Source organism: Gadus chalcogrammus, chromosome 9 (genome assembly GCF_026213295.1).
Source record: "Gadus chalcogrammus isolate NIFS_2021 chromosome 9, NIFS_Gcha_1.0, whole genome shotgun sequence".
NCBI classification, from domain to species: domain Eukaryota; kingdom Metazoa; phylum Chordata; class Actinopteri; order Gadiformes; family Gadidae; genus Gadus; species Gadus chalcogrammus.
In genome coordinates this window covers 20,858,389-20,874,321 of record NC_079420.1, presented here as the reverse complement: position 1 = coordinate 20,874,321, position 15,933 = coordinate 20,858,389, and the positions used below count along the sequence as shown (strand labels likewise).

The following is a 15,933-nucleotide window of genomic DNA, read 5'->3' as shown; positions in this document are numbered from 1 at the left end:
CGGTCCCGGGGAACCCGGTGGAGGTGCAGACCTATCAGCCGCCCTGGAAGGCCCTGAGCGATTTCGCCCTGCAGAGCGACCTGGACCAGCCCTCCTTCCAGCACCTGGTAAGAGGCGGCACAACCCCCTAACGAGACCCCCCCCCCCCCCGCCGGTCGTCCTGCTGAACCGAAAACCGATTAAGGGTTCCTTTTTTTGAACGAATTTAAGGAACTAATAAATTATGTTTTAAAAAAAAGTGTAAATCCACATGAATAAATATTGAAAGATAAATATAATATATAGTTTTTAAATTTGTGGAATTTGTTGCATTTGTATTGGACGGAAAGGAAGATGTTGGGCCTTTTCTGTGTTTTGGAGACCGAATGATTTAAACCAAATCCTACTATTAGTGAGTCCTATTTGGCCTACAGCTCTCTCTACATGATACATTTTACAGCCCTCTATAGATACCCATTCTGCAGCTCTAGGTACAGATACACACGTGATGCACAGAGCTGACTGCGGTTCTCCCCTGCAGGTCTCCTTCTCCGAGTCCGGCTCCATGGGCAACTCGTCGGGCAGCGACGTGACCTCGCTGTCGTCGCAGCTACCGGACACGCCCAACAGCATGGTCCCGAGCCCGGTGGACACGTAAAGGCGTCCCGCTGTTGGACCCAGGAGCCCGGACGCTGTTTTTTTTGCATGGACCGAAGTTTCATTTTTTTTGTGTATCCACACCGAGCTCGGCGGAGTCCTTTCAAGAACCTCCCATTGGACTACATTGGATATGCTTGGGGGATGTATTTATTTCTCAGAGCTTCCGTTTCATGAGGATTTGAGGACTTTTGATGCCAATGCAAGCCGAGCCCGGACTGCGATGGACCCGAGGAATATAGCCTACCGAGGAGCCCAGACCTTCAATGAGCCACACTGGACGGGCCCCCCTCTTTTGTGGCCCCTCTTGTGGAGGAGGATGTGCATGATTTGTAAAGATGCTTCAAAATCAACTCTTGTATCCTAAATTAAGAAAGCAGATGTTTTCAGCTCTACATTAAGTTATTGTTATTTATTATGAAAACGAGCGTATCTAAACAATAAAACCATATGCGTTAAATGCAATCCTTCTAGATCAGTGTGTGATACACGCTCACGTTTAGAGGACTAGTGGAAAAATGCATTTTTATTTATTTAAAAGCTAAATATAATAGGTAGGTAGACTCCTATTTTGCATGTTTAACGTGTTGGTATATCCTAAAGTAAATTTTAGGCCTCTGCGGTGCGATCAAAACAAATGCTGGTAACATATGCTATAAAATAGGACGTCTATGTGACGCTTTCTCATTGAAATTAATCAATTATTTTGACATGGAGTCCTACAAATGATAACGTTTACTATTCTTGTCTACCTTTAGTAAATAACCATTTGAAAATTATAAATGAATAAAATAACCAAATGACAATCGAAATAGAGATAGTAATCAGAGCAGAGTTCGGATATGGTTCGTCAATGGGACGTCCAGACAGAGAAGACGCTTATCTGCCCTCGGCATCATCTGCAAACGATCCACTGAGAGACCCTCCCCTCTCCCCTGGTCCCGGGACCCCACCAGACCCTCCCCTCTCCCCCGGACCCTGGGTGCAGAGCGCCCTGGCCTGCAGGACGGATCCTGGCCTATCCCGAGTTTATTTTCATACCAGGAGGAATCCTGGACAGCAATAGCCGCTGGACATGGGAGCATATAGGTCAGGCCAGTACCGATATACTACACCTCGACAATTTGTTTGCCGAGGCCGGCATTTATCCGAGACAATAGTAGAAAAAGGAAACGCATTGTCGAATGTAAATGACCTGTAGGCCTATACCCTACAATTCAAATGGACCCTAAAGCCCTTAGTGCATGGACATAGCTCAAGCAATTTTTTTTTTATATCGAATTATAAATAATTATACGTATTTGGAAATATTTTAAGAGCACTCAAATAGCACACAGAAAGTATGTTTTGTTTTATAAAACAAAAGAAATCCATAAAATATTCCCCTGGCTCAATAAAAATAAAACAGAAGATATTTAGACAACATGCAACTGTTTTACTGCTATCAACAGGCCTATGACATACCTCAAAGGTTGGCTTTGGATGTTTATTATAGATTTATTTTAGCATTATCATAGGAAATATGAAGCCAGAGTCCATGAAAGATAATTTGATAGGTAGTCAATACAGAGCATATGTCAACAAAAATGCATTGTCTGGAAATAAATGCTAGATTAAACATGCAAATTAAACATAATTCAATTAAATACAGGAGTCAAGAATTCAAACACATTAGTAATAATTTATTTGACATGAGACATTATTTCAACACACCTTAAAATACGATTGCTTTCAGGTAACAGGACAAATAAAACACAGAAACTTTAAATGTGTAACGGTTTGCGTAACTGCAAACAGCATACAGTCTCGTGAATGTTTGCACAGAAAACTCTGTGTTCCCTAAGCTGTGTATGGATAACGGTGTGGTCAGGTCCTCATAATGCTAGCACATAACCGCTAGGCCGACACTCTACTGAAAACCACAGCATCAACGCAGATTGTTTAGAAAACACGGATTACAGTAGTATGTAGGTTTATTTTTTGTCACTCTGACAAGTATACATTTCCACCAGAAACCATACAACACAATACAAACTCGGCTAGTCTAGGTACTAAACAGGTTATCTGGATGGTCTCGAACATATTATAAGAGAAATAAAACAATGTGCAAACGAGCGTAGATGCACAAAATAAAACGGTTCAATGTGCAAAAAATGCCCATAGGGAAAAAAGAGAGAAGACGTCTCGTTTCCCCAGGTAAATAGATAAATAGACATAGAATAAACCAGCATAGAATATCACTCCGTCGTTCAGTTTCACAGGTCATATAGATATTTATTTTGAAAAGTTTGGCAGGGCTTGAAGACTTCTTGTGTATTTTGCGTGCCTTGCACCGAGCTCAACCCCTGGTCCGACGGGCCGGGGTCTACCCCCAGATAGAGAAGGGGTAGAGGTCCCTTTAGAGGCGGCTCCGGCCTGCTGTAGTGTGGGAGCCGGGTCAACCATGGCTATGGGTCCTCCTGCTTGCGGAGGAAGAACTGCAGCGCTGAGTCCCACATGTCTCGGGGAAAGCGGTTGGACAGCTCGCAGAGGTCCAGCAGCTGGGAGACTTTGTCTGTGAAGGGTAGAGGGGGGAAAGGGTTACACAACGTTGTACAACGTAAGGGCATGCAGAGGTGTGCTGAACATCGCAGGGATCTTAGGAAAGGAAGTCAGGCTATAGTAATCGTGTGTTTGATTGTTTTGTTGTTGAGTTGTCACTGATCAGCAGGGCATCATTAAACAGCGATCAAGTTGTCACAATATAATAGTATTAATATTAATAATTCTACTAATAATAATAATATTGTTAAGTAACATGTTCTTGAAATCCCATGTTGAGGAGGTTCTTAAGCAGTACTCATTTGATGGCAAATAGATCATTAAATTTAGACGTGTGAACATGGTGAGAGATAAATATTATGGCAAATCTTCTCATCATTCAGGATTTATTTTATTAAACCTAAAGTCACGATGTGACAACATATCCCTTCTGCGCAGATGCAATGCTACGGAAATATGTTAAGTAATACCGGCTATAGCAGTATATAAATGCATAATAATTCGGCGCTTCAGTGAGAAGCTGAATTATATTATCATGGAGATAAAACAGACAAATAATGTTAACAATTTGTTAATAGTCACAAATATTTGGAATTTACATTTTTATAAAATAAAATTGAAATATATACAACTGCAATGATCTTCTGATAAGATCTTTCAATATGCGCGTTTCTTACCTCCTTGCTTTCCTGAACTTTCTTGCTCTTTTTCACTTGAGGCGCAGTCCTAGGACAATGGAAACAGGAAAGTTAACTATAGAACCGTTGGAAACAACGGGCTGATTATTCACCCCGGTGTAACCAAATCATTTTACATCCACTTCTTTTAATCCAAGATATGATTGGGGATTTACCAAACAATAAATCGTCTGGGAAATATGCTGTTTGACAGTTGATGCTAAAAAAGGAGAAGAGCTGTTGTCATGTCAACAGTAGCAGGAAAAACTCCTCTGTGGGGAAATAACGACTACTTTTGTTTCTCTTCCTCAACTCTTGGGTTTGGTGATCATTCACTTTGGTCCAACCTGAACATTGTTCACTGCTCTTTGGCCTTGACGCTGTGTGTGTATGTGTATGTGTGTGTGTGTGTGTGTGTGTGTGTGTGTGTGTGTGTGTGTGTGTGTGTGTGTGTGTGTGTATGTGCATGCGTGCGTGCGTGCGTGTATGTGCGTGCGTGCGTGCGTGTGCGTGCGTGCAGAAGAGAGGGTGTGTTTGTGGAAGATAGTGTGGGTGTTGGTGTGTGTGTGCACAAGGGTAATAGCGTGTGCGTGTGTTTGTGCGGAATGTGCCTGTACATGTGCCTGCATATGCATGTGTGTGTTTCACGTCGTGCCACGCTGCCATTACCTGGATGAAGGTGGCCAGCAGCACACAGCTCATCTCCTGCTGCAGCATGACCTTGTTCTGGGGGTTGTTGTAGCAGGCCGAGATGAGCGAGGGGAAGAGCACCTTGATGAGCCGCGGGTGGCTGAAGTACTGGAAGGGGAGCTGACACAGCTTCTGCAGCACGCTGGGCTGCCGGCCAGACTGCACGATCACCTGCAACACACACACATCAGTAAGCCAGTCAGTCAGGCAGTAAGGCAGTCAAACGGGCCAGCCAGAAAGCCAGCAGCAGGCACCGGTGGTAAATCAGTGGTTCGGCCGGCCGAAATGTAAATCTGCCTCTAAACACAAGTCTCTGCAGCCATTAGGGACGAGGGCCGCAGGACATCGGCCTCCACGCAACACAATTACAGGCAGTAAAACACTAGGATGGGACGTTCTGTTCCCCCCTGGGAGTGAGAGAGCTGCCGGGAGACGAGGGGAGAGATCACCTTGATGGTGGAGTTGAACTGGGGTTTGAAGTTCACTTGTGTGCTGTGGATTTACCAAATACAATTGAACACATGAGGAGGAGAGCGCGTGTGTCTGTCGGGTGTGTGTGTGAGTGTGTTTGCGTTGTGTGTGTGTGTGTGTGTGGGGGGGGGGGTGTTGGGGGTCTCTGCTTGTGTCCTCGTGCGCGCGCTCATGTGTGTGTGTGTGTGTGTGTGTCGGGGGTCGGGGTTGTGTGAGCGGGGTGCAAGAAGGTCGAGTCAAAGGGGAAGGGGAGGTGAGGGAGGCACAACGCCACTCTAAGGAATGAGCAATACCCATAATGGAGGTCCCACCCTGCCACCTGCCTCCCCCCTGACGTCAATCCATCACTCTCTCCCCTCACATCCGGGCCACCGACATTAACACAGGGCCGCTCCAGGCCCCGGCTGGACGGGGAGGGGGGGGGGGGGGGGGGGGGGGGGAGCAGGCCCAGGGCCCTGGCCTCCTGGCCCCGGAGCCTGGGAAGACCATCAGCGGTGTTCACTGAGAGCCAGGGGGGTCAGCACAGTAAATCTTCAGCAGGTACCAACACGGGGCGCGGGGCTCAGCCGGCGATGGGAACCATACGGTGAGCGAGGGGGTCCCAGTGACATAAATTTGCCGGATTTACAAGATTTGGAAAAAAAACACTTGGTAGTGCGTGGCGGTTGAGGTCCGCCTTTGATGATGCACTCGAAGGTTTAACGGCGGGGCTGGAAGGCCGTAAATGATGTCTTTGTTTATCGGGTCAGGTAGCGTTCCCCACCGGTGTCCAGCAGCATCTCTTTGAACCCGACCGTTAATGAGTCGCATTCTAACTATTTAGGTGAGATTCAACCGGTTGAACGGAGAGAATATATTCGTGAAAGGGAGAAAAAGAATACCAAAGGACAATAAAAATAGAAATAACAAGCCAGGGCTCTGGCAAATCTCAAATGTGCGGCTGCTTATGTTCCGCTGTTGACATAAATCCTCTGGAACCATATGAGCCTTCTGCGGTTATTCATTTGACTCGCTGGCAACGCAGGCTCATCAGGAAAAGCAAACAGAAAGATTTGTTTGGGGTCCTCCGGTGATGATGCCGCTGAATGCTGTAATCCTGAGCGTCACGGTGATCATAACTTAACACCAGACTAAGACCTGCAGCTCCGAAGACGTCCCGGCCACAAATCACCCGGCTCACCCTAATCCCACGCCAGGCAGTGCTTCATCTGCTGCTGGCCGGAGGAGCGGCCCGGCCTCGAGGCCCCGGAGCCGAGACATAAAGCAAAGCGGGGTGGCAGCCAGGGCCCAGGGGTGAGAGGGGAAACCCTGTCTACGGCCACATTCCCCAGAGCCCTGCCCCCAGACGAAGAGCAGCACAGCCCTCACAACCCACCTTGATCAAGACTGTTTACCTTGGCGTTAAGGCAACGTCCTTCCAAACGTTAATGGTATTGTGGATGTAGCTCGGTGGGTATCTTGCCCCCGGCCCCTCAGTGAAGCGGCCCAGTCAGGTACAAACACAACATCAGACTCCATAGGCGGCGTCTGCTGTTTAACTGCATGGACCTGTTTGTTGGACAGGGCTGCTTCTTTATGACGCATCTTTTTGAAGGACTTCCATAGTGTCCGCAGTGACCGAGCAGGGCGTGGATTTAAGGAGACGGATTTAAGAAACGTCATAAAAAAAGTAAATAAATAAAACGGAAAAATAAAAAATAACTAGGAATGAAAGATTAACAATAAAACCTACTGCTATATACAGATACGTGGTTGGACGAGGAGGCGTGAGTGTGTATCATTTATTTCAAATCATCAGGGATACACAGGTTTATACAACAACCACGATCCTTGTTTTTGTCACACGCTTGTCGAGGAGGCTTCAGGGTGTGTCCCTTCCCCCCTGTGTCTGTCCCATCCACGGACGCACTAAAGCAGGTCCATTACCGTGGGGAAGTGCCTTGCTGATAAGCCAAGCTCATCAGAGCCCTCACAACCCCCCTGTCCTTTACAACGCGGCAGACCGGTCACGCACACATTCAACTCCTCACCTTGACTCTTTAGGCGACTGCAGGATGCCTTAAAACAACTCATAAAGCCCGGGCCCCCACCACTGTTGTTTACGCAATGAAGGGCCAATAACTCTGGTGTTTATCTCTATGTGCGCGCTCTGTCATTCCTCAGAGATGGACGCCGCTGATAGTCCTGCCGGGAAAGCGTACAGACGGGGGGGCGGTCTGTGAAGAGAAACGGACCCCCCCCCTCGCTGAAAGGTTTACGGGGGTTTGGGGACGGCGACGTCCTCCGCTACACTTAAGAGGGTCGGTTGGACCTGGGCTCACCCTAGGGGAGAGCCGGGAGTGTAAATCACCGCCGAGCAAACCGTTGTCAGACGGTCCTCTGACAGCCGAGAGCGTCTCTTCCTCTGTTCACTTTGAAGGGGTCGGCTTGAACCTGTGTGTGTGGTTGTGTGTGTGTGTGTGTGTGGTTGTGTGTGTGTGTGTGTGTGTGTGTGTGTGTGTGTGTGTGTGTGTGTGTGTGTGTGTGTGTGTGTGTGTTTGTTTGTTTGTTTGTTTGTTTGTTTGTTATTGTGTATGTTTGCGTGCGAGTGAGTTTCTGTTTGTGTGCGTGTGTATATGTGTGTGTGTTGGTGTGTGCATGCGTGTGTGCGCATGCACACATTCCCCAAGACTGGCTGGCTCCCCCTGGTCTGCGCGAGAGTCTCTGTGCCCGAGGCGGCCGCTGCAGTCTGGCTGTAATGGACTGTTGAAGGGCAGGTTTCAACATCAGGTTAACAGGGATTACAGGCCCAGCGCCGGAGCCTGTCTCCCTGGCCTCACTGGCCTCGGGGAAACGCCCCCCGCACACAACGGGAACCAGGCAAATGGACCCCCACAGATAAGACCCTTGAAGCCTGAATGTTTAAGCATGTGTTCGTAAGTGTGTTCTGATATCTTGTTATATTGTATTTTTTGGGATCTTTTTTTTTCATCCTACAGTTTGTCCGAGCCGATGACCAAACGTCAGGCCTCGTCCGAGGCGGTGTGCCGGCATTCAGATGCTTCCAACTTCCAATCCGCTACGAGTTATGAGGGAAAATATGTGTTTGCTGATTCAGCTTAATTTCCCCCATAGGATTACATTGAAAAGTCGGCGCAAATAGAGAATGACTGGGGTCAGAGGTCACATAAACACGCTACAAATGCTACTGTTATGATGTGTGCATTGTGCCTGTAGAGGTGTGTAGTGTACTACTAGAGTGCCCGCTGTATAGCACAGTGATGCTAAACATGCTGTAGCACGCCTGCTAGCATTGACCCAACTTAAGCGCCCCCCCCCCCCCCCCCCCCCCCCCAACAAATGTAATTACTTGTTTGTTTTATTGACATTGATGCGCGTATATTTTCCTTCCACTCCATCTCATAAATACCATTAACAATTAAAAAATACACGGAATACCGAAAGAGAATCAGGAAAAGTCAATCCAGGGAGTGGATTCAATTATCATTAAGCATTCTATAGCTGTCGGGAAACCTGATCCACTGACAAAGGCCTGGCTGGAAGGTCTGGGCAGGGCGGGAGTGGTGCCGCGCAGATGACACTTGCTAGCCGGCGCGCGTGCGTGCGTGCGCGCACTTGTGTGTGTGCGTGCACATGTGTGTGTGGGGGGGCCTTCCCGTGTATTGACAGAGAGCGGGGTTGTCTTAAGGCCGGGAGACGCTCCTTCAGAAAGGCAGCGGGCGGTCGGCGGGTTAACGTGTCAACAGCTCGCAATTATAGCTTCATCGCGTCAAAGCGGAGCGCAGATCATTTCCCGGGATGCTTCCCAAATGAATCACCGCGTCTTAAGGGAGCCACAGAAAAAATAGAGACAAGTGAGATTACCGGTGGGTATCTCTCAATCAGTGGAGGAGGAAGTACACTTTTTTGGGGTTTTCTTTACAGCAATTGTCCCTAAGAGTCTAGCAGACAGACGGCCAAACACACACGGTGCACGGCCCGAACCCGCACTTGAAAACCCCAGGAGGCTACATCTGTCACCCTCTGAATGGCTTTCTGTACGGCAGGGTGAATTATTCACGGGCCCTCTGGGGCGGGGGGGGCAGGACCGCATCGCAGCGCGCACGCCGCCGCGGCGCTACAAGAGCTCTGCCTTTTATATAAGAGAGCCGCCTTCCACAGACGCCCAATGTAAACAAAGGCTAGTGTGTCGACAGTGGATGCATGCAGGGTGCTGGGGGGGGGGGGGGGGGGGGTGGAGGCGGGGGGCCGGGGGTCCGCGGCTGCCGTTGTGTTCTGCCAATGCTTACATTAGCCGGGGAGAGGGCGGGCGGCTCTAAATATCCCCCTCAGCGCCATCCGTCTTGGTGGGGAACTGCATGGACACATTCCAGGGCCCCGGCGCTGGCAACCATCACCGGGTTTCTCCTTTCCTGACAAACCCGTACGCACACTTTCTCTCTCTCTCTCCGTAAAACTAAATCTCTGAAAGTCCGACGAGAGAAACTTCCTGATCGTTTTTTGTGATCTTGGAGTACGACGCTAAACCACGACAGACGTTTTACTTTCAATTTGGCAAATGGCTACGGCGTAAAAAAAACAACACACGGGGCGGAGAACGCCAAATCAGCCGACCAAACCCCTTTAATCCAATCAACGCCACCACATTCAATTATCCAATTGAGTATGCAAATGAGATGCACAAAAGCCACCGTGCTAATTCTAATGCTAATTCTGTGCATTTAAATAATTGCTAGTGAAAGGAGGCGGGGACTTTAATCAGGACTAAAATATCGGCCTAATTAGAATCCTTAACGAGCCTATCAATTGTGGCAGCAGGGAGGGCGGTGGACAGCCGGACATGGGTGACGTAGCAGGGGGCTCGGAGGGTGGGGGCTGTACGAACCTGTAGCCTCACTGCGCCAAAGCCCAGCAGACTGCGGCTAGCACGTGGCTAGCACGCGGCGCCGCAGCACGACGGCACCTCTCAGCCAATTAACCTCACAGCTAAGTCTGCCTCGTCACGTGGCCTCACCTCCCCTTTAACGCAGTAACAACGCCCCGGGCTCGGGGCGTTGTTACTGCGTTAAAGGGGAGGTGTCACTCCACTGTTACAATAGACAACACACACATACACACACAGAGGCAGAGGTGCCGGGGAATCAAGGACTGAATGGACGCCTTCTGTGCCATTATACGATCAAGAAAACAAAACGATCCAGAGAACAGTAGGAACTTTCGAAAAAATGACATAAAACCTCGACACCCAAACCCCGCGATTGATTCACATGACGATTGAAGGAAGGGAAACTGTAGAGCAGCGTGTGACTGTAGGGAGCGTGGCCGTGGGACGGGGCTCACCTGGTTGTCCGTGTTGTTGACGGTGAAGTAGCCCACGCAGATGATGACCTCGTGCAGCAGCTCTTCGGAGGAGTGCTGGGAGCAGTACCACAGCAGGGAGCTCACGATGTGGCGGAAGGCCAGGGACAGACCCTCCGCGCCCAGGACAGACTGGAGGACATCACACACACTGAGAACACACTCATGACACGGTCGCACCCCAAAGCACCGTGCGCGCTGTCTCTGGACGCAGACACGAGACTTCACTTATCAACGTCAAAGGGGAAATCATCTCGGTTACATCGACTTTGGGATTAATTGTTTATGATGTAAAAATTAAACAAATAAAGTAAAAAACTTTAAAGTAAAGATTGTGGTTTGATATATATTTTTTTGCAGTTGTGTATATTTTGCATTATATATATATTTTTGTGTATTTATATTTTGGCAATACTATCATGGTATCCTCCCATTAGGAAATGTAATACCTGCAGTTTTACTTTTTAAACATTATTTAAACCCTTTCATGGGAATGCCTTGTCGTCCAGCCGACCGGTCCCCAGTGTGGATCAAAGAGGAGCCGTCGGCAGGCTGACGAGAAACCCTTCTCCCCGCCTCCCAGGACCCCCGCTGTAGCAGAATGAACCTGTCCCACACCACCTCCTAGCACCCCTGTGCGGGTGCTAGTCTCAGTAGCTACCACCCCCCCCAGTGAGGGTGCGGGTCCCACCAACTGCTGATCCCCCCCAGGAGGGTCCGTTCCACTCTGGGGGGGTGGTCCGAGGGCGGCCCCTGTTTACGTCCACAGGTCAACCCCATCCTGGGCTTGGGGTCGGCCTGCCCCCCCCCCCCTCAGTATGAGGCCCTCTCTGAGGACCCGGCAGTCGAGCAGATCGGTTACACACTCAGGTCAGCCCCGCGGAGCCCAGTCAAAACATTTGGGGAGCGTTATGTTCAACACCAGGTCGGGTGTTTTGGGGGGTGAGAGGGCTGGCTGATGGTTCTTTTTGGCAGTTGTGTTTACAGTGATATACCTCCAATAACAGACGGCCTGGACACACTTCTGAACACGCCAGAAAGGGACCGCGTGTATTTTAGGAAAGTGTGTCTGAATTTGTTTATGTATATGATGTGTGCTCAAGGGTGCGTGTTTGGAAAGGTGTGTGTGTGTGTGTGTGTGTGTGTGTGTGTGTGTGTGTGTGTGTGTGTGTGGTAAGGTTCGTCTGTGAGAATATGTGTGTGTGAATATGTGTGTGAATACGTGTGTGAGTGTGTGAGAGTGTGTGAATACGTGCGTGCATGTCTATGAGTATGTGTGCATGCATGCATGTGCGTGTGAATGTGTGTGCGTGTGTGTGCACAAATATAGGTGTGCATATGCGCATGCAAGCGCTCGTGTGTCCTCGGTGTGTGCGTGTGCGTGCACGAGTACCTGGAAGGCGGACAGGTGCAGCAGGGCGAAGCTGTTGAGGAAGCGGACGCCCTGCAGGGCCACCTGGATGACCCCGGGGGCGTAGGGCTCCTGGGGGCCGTGGGGGGCCTGGCTGGAGGCGTCGGGCAGGTAGCTGTGCAGCAGGATGCAGTAGAGGCTGTGCACCACGCCGACGAGCTCCGTGTGCTGCAGCAGGGCCGTCAGCCCCGTCCCGTCCTGGCGCTTGTTGTCGAAGATGCTGGTGGAGCTGGAAGAGGTTACAGTGGGGTCGGTTAGCGGAGGCTACCGGGATCGTACGTGGAATAGAACGGCTCTCCTGGAAGAAGCTACGGGAGAGGAGGAGAGTCCTACACTTTCAGGCAGAAAGTGGTAGAAGAGCAGAAAAATAGTCAGCCAGTTGAAAACATGAAAAAGTGAGATGGTGGAAGAGATGATGCCCAAAAAAACATCATATGAAATCATACCCATAGGACCCCTCAATCGGTATATCTTTATTTGATACCGTTTGGTCATTTCTTCCTTCCATTTCTTCCTAAAGAAAACCTTAAATCAGTGATGTGACTCCCTCCGGCCCCTCTTCCAGTTGGACCTGGACCTGGTGCTTCCTGAAGACACGCGGCTTGCATTTGGGAGAGTCAGTGGAGCGGAGCCGGCGCTGGCTCTGCCTCAGCAGCGCGTGCAGGAGGGTCATCAGGAGTCTACATCTCTGTGGCTTCTTGAGTGACGAGCTAGACGAGGGCGTGGGCTACACCGTCCCATCAGATACACTGCGGATTAAGTGATTTAACTAGCTTCATTCGCTTCAAGTTAGAGTCGTGTCTGATGTAACCAGAGGGGAGCGAAACACTGTAATCTCCTCAGGATTCAAAGGAACATGAATGTAAGCAGTGACCACTCATGGCAGATTGCCCTAAGAAGCAAGGTGCCTGAATCAAGCCATTCCAGATGAAGTTACTAATAGCCTTCATTTAAGGGTATATGTAACATCACAATGAAGATAAGAGATGCTTATTACTTAACCAAACAACTGCAGTGCATTTGTGAAAATATTCTTTCAAAAATCGTTAAAAAATATTTTTTCCCAGTAGTGTTAGTTAAGTATCTATGGAACAGAATAACTTCAACAATACCGAATACTGCACTTGAATTAAATGCATTTACAATATATTTTGCATCCAAAGAAAATGTAAATAAAAACAGTATATTTTGGGACACACCAAGAGCACCATTCCTTGGGCACAGGGAATTTGACATTAACATAAGCAGAAGCAGTAGCAGAAGAAGTTGCAGTCGTAGCAGCAGCAATAGCAGTAGCAGCAGCAGAAGTAGCAGTAGCAGCAAAAGTAGCAGTAGCAGCAGCATTAGCATTAGCATCAGCAGCAGTAGACGTTGCATCAGCATTAGCATTAGCATCGGCAGCAGCAGCTGCAGAAGTAGCAGCCGAAGTAGCAGCAGCATTAGCAGTATCAGGAGTAGCAGTAGCAACAGAAGTTGCAGTAGCAGCAGAAGCCCTGCGTCCAGAGAGCAGTGAGGGCTTTGCGATCTGGGCTTTGCGATCTGGCAGCCACTCTGAATGCATGCTCATACTTGAGGTCGGCCAACAGGCTCTGTGCGGAAATGTGACGCCCGGCATGAACGAGTAACGAGCAAATCCAATTTAATCCCCAGCCAGGACTGGTCTGGCAAACACATTTAACGGCAGCGTTCTGTACTTTTACACGTGTGCAGGGAAAGGTAGACCTGACGGGAGGGGGCTTAGCTGACTGGCCGAGGATGGGTGTTGATCATTATTATGAGGACTGTTAGGAAACGGCCCGGTCTGACTGGGTGTTTTCCCACAGATATTCAGTGACGCACAGATGGGCCCGGGTCGATTTCTGCGTACTGCTGCTATCGCATATCCCAGCTATGGCATGCAGTAGCAGCCATCGCTGGGTTAAAACCAAAAACATATTCATCCAGGGATGTGATCAAATGACAATGTCTCAACTGTACTGTTAGGCATTTAACCCTTTAACACCTTTTTATCCAAAGCGACTTGCAGGGTATGCAAAGTCCTTTATTTCCGGGCGCTTCGTAGCTAGTTCGAGGGACATCGGTGACTGGGACGATTTGTCTTCATCCAAAATCGGTCGGCTGGGAGCCGGCTGTGCTACGCCGGTTAGCAGTCAGCCGCTCCTCTCTCTTTAAGTGGGGCATTGTGCTGCCGGCCTCTCCCTTTGTGACCGTGTGCTTATCCTCCGTCAGCGGCGCCGCTGAACCCCCCCCCGGGGGGAGGTCAGCGCAGGCAGATGTGGGTGGCCTCCCCCCCCCCCCCCCCCCCACAACCCCCACCCCCGCGTGCCGCAGGCGAAGGTTTATGGTGAGTGACAGAGCTCCAGGGTCAAGGAGATGCCTATCTCTGTCGCCGGTCACCGTGGCTTCCAGGTCGAGCGACCAGGCTGACCCGACGGCAGTCCGGCCTCGGTCTTTTGTGTAGACTACATTTCTATTTCTGATCTTTAGCTTTACGTTCTCTTGTGTGTGTCAGTGTGTGTGTGTGTGTGTGTGTGTGTGCGCGCGCGTGTGAATTGAGTCGGAACGGGGGTGTGACAGAGACACTGACAGACAGGTAGGGGAAGACGAGAAGGTGGATGGGAAGGATGCTAGGAATGGGGAACTCTGTGTGTGAACGGTTGGGGGGGGGGGGGCAGCGCTCACCGGGCCGTCACGGCGAAGCACAGCCTGCAGTAGCCGTGCAGCATGGCCGAGGCCTGCTGCAGGAATGCAGACATCTTGGGGCTCTCGTCGACGGGCCCTTGCACCGACAGGAAGCAGCCGTACAGCTTGTCAATCAAGCCCATGTTGACCACGTAGCTGGAACACAAACACACACGGAGCGCATACACACAGCGGTGAATGTCGTTTTGTCGTGCTAAAAGTCAAAGGATATCCCTGACGCCCCGACACTATTCACAAACTTTATCGTCTCTGTCTGAAGAAGAACACAAAAAAGACTTTACATGGCCTGACAAAGGCCCGGGCTGTGCATACCTGCGCAGGTCGGCGCGGGGGGAAATCCGATCTCAACTAAGCCCTTCGCTCCCCGCCATTACTGGGATATCTCCAATTTGTCTTTACCAATGACAGCTCTCATGCTCAGGTTCCCTCTACTCTTTCAACCGCAAATCACTGCTAATAGTGTCATTAGAAGGGCCTGTCGTGCCCCCTGTGCCAAGCCAGCGCTGGGCCCCCTCACAGTCCACTGACCCCGGGCCGTCTTCTCAGAGCTCAGGTATGCTGGGGGGGCCGGAGGCGATGAGAATGGGGTTATTGGGCACTAAACACCTCCGTCCTGCGTGGGTCCAGAAGGAACCAGGATCTCCACAAAGGCTATCAAAAGGGAGTGGCCACCCAGCACCGTGTGATGTGGTGGCTAGACGCCTCTAGTCTCTGCCCACTGTTCAGTCCAACCTTTTACCCCGCTATGGTCATGCCTTGCAGACCTATTTAACGCGTCGCGGTGGCTGGGGCTGTCACTCAGGGTGAGGTCTCCTCAGAGCAGGTGATTAGGGCTGTTCTCAGCCCTCACAATGGGTCATTTGACACTTGAACCGCAGCCTGTTGTTTTGACTTCAGCCCCTTCCACAGCTTTACCTGGGTTGAAAGGAGCTGTCCACACAATGACTGCTGTACTAAATGCCTAAACCCCTGCTCATTTTTCTTCGTCTAGGTTTTCTTTCCTTTTTTTCCTTTTCAGTCTCTCAGTGTTTCAGAGAGAGGCTCTGGGTTGTGTCTTGTACCCCGTGTGCTGCGCTACATTTTGGGGATGGGATTATTCATCACAAACAGTCAAAGGATGATCCACCCAAATATGTGTGGAGAGGAAATGAAGCTCTCCTCTTCCTCCCTGATCTATCACCGGCCCTAACGGAGAGTGTTGCAAAAGCTCTCCGATGTTTGATCTCGTGTCCGTCCGCACCACCGTATACATTACAGCGGGCCGTTAAGGTAAATCTTGCGCTCCTACACGGGATTAGCGACTTGACGACACCATTTCTCTCAGGCCCTCCCCCGTCTCCGGGGGTCACGCCGGGGTCAGCGGATCAGCGGAGTGGCGGGCCCACGCAGCTGCTCCGAAACAGATGAATCACGGGTAGTGTGGGAGCAGGCCGGCGGCTGGGGAGA

General features: G+C 50.1%; 2 protein-coding genes across 4 annotated transcripts in view; one reads left to right on the top strand and one right to left on the bottom strand.

The window, feature by feature from the left end:
* Positions 1-1,082, top strand: part of isl2a (ISL LIM homeobox 2a) — a 3,487-nt gene extending 2,405 nt beyond the window's left edge. Inside the window, exons 5-6 of the mRNA XM_056599127.1 lie at positions 1-107; positions 521-1,082. The exon at positions 1-107 is cut by the window's left edge and continues 61 nt beyond it. Of these exons, the coding sequence (XP_056455102.1) occupies positions 1-107; positions 521-637 (224 nt within the window). The 3' untranslated portion in view covers positions 638-1,082. The remainder of the gene's footprint in view (positions 108-520) is intronic.
* Positions 1,083-2,273: 1,191 nt separating this feature from the next.
* scaper (S-phase cyclin A-associated protein in the ER) overlaps positions 2,274-15,933 on the bottom strand; it is a 56,331-nt gene continuing 42,671 nt past the window's right edge. For all 3 annotated transcript variants that reach the window (XM_056598445.1, XM_056598446.1, XM_056598447.1), the window contains 6 exons: positions 14,467-14,622; positions 11,767-12,013; positions 10,356-10,505; positions 4,524-4,715; positions 3,855-3,903; positions 2,274-3,190 (listed from right to left, as the gene is read on the bottom strand). In XM_056598445.1, the coding sequence (XP_056454420.1) occupies positions 3,084-3,190; positions 3,855-3,903; positions 4,524-4,715; positions 10,356-10,505; positions 11,767-12,013; positions 14,467-14,622 (901 nt within the window). In that variant the 3' untranslated portion in view covers positions 2,274-3,083. The remainder of the gene's footprint in view (positions 3,191-3,854; positions 3,904-4,523; positions 4,716-10,355; positions 10,506-11,766; positions 12,014-14,466; positions 14,623-15,933) is intronic.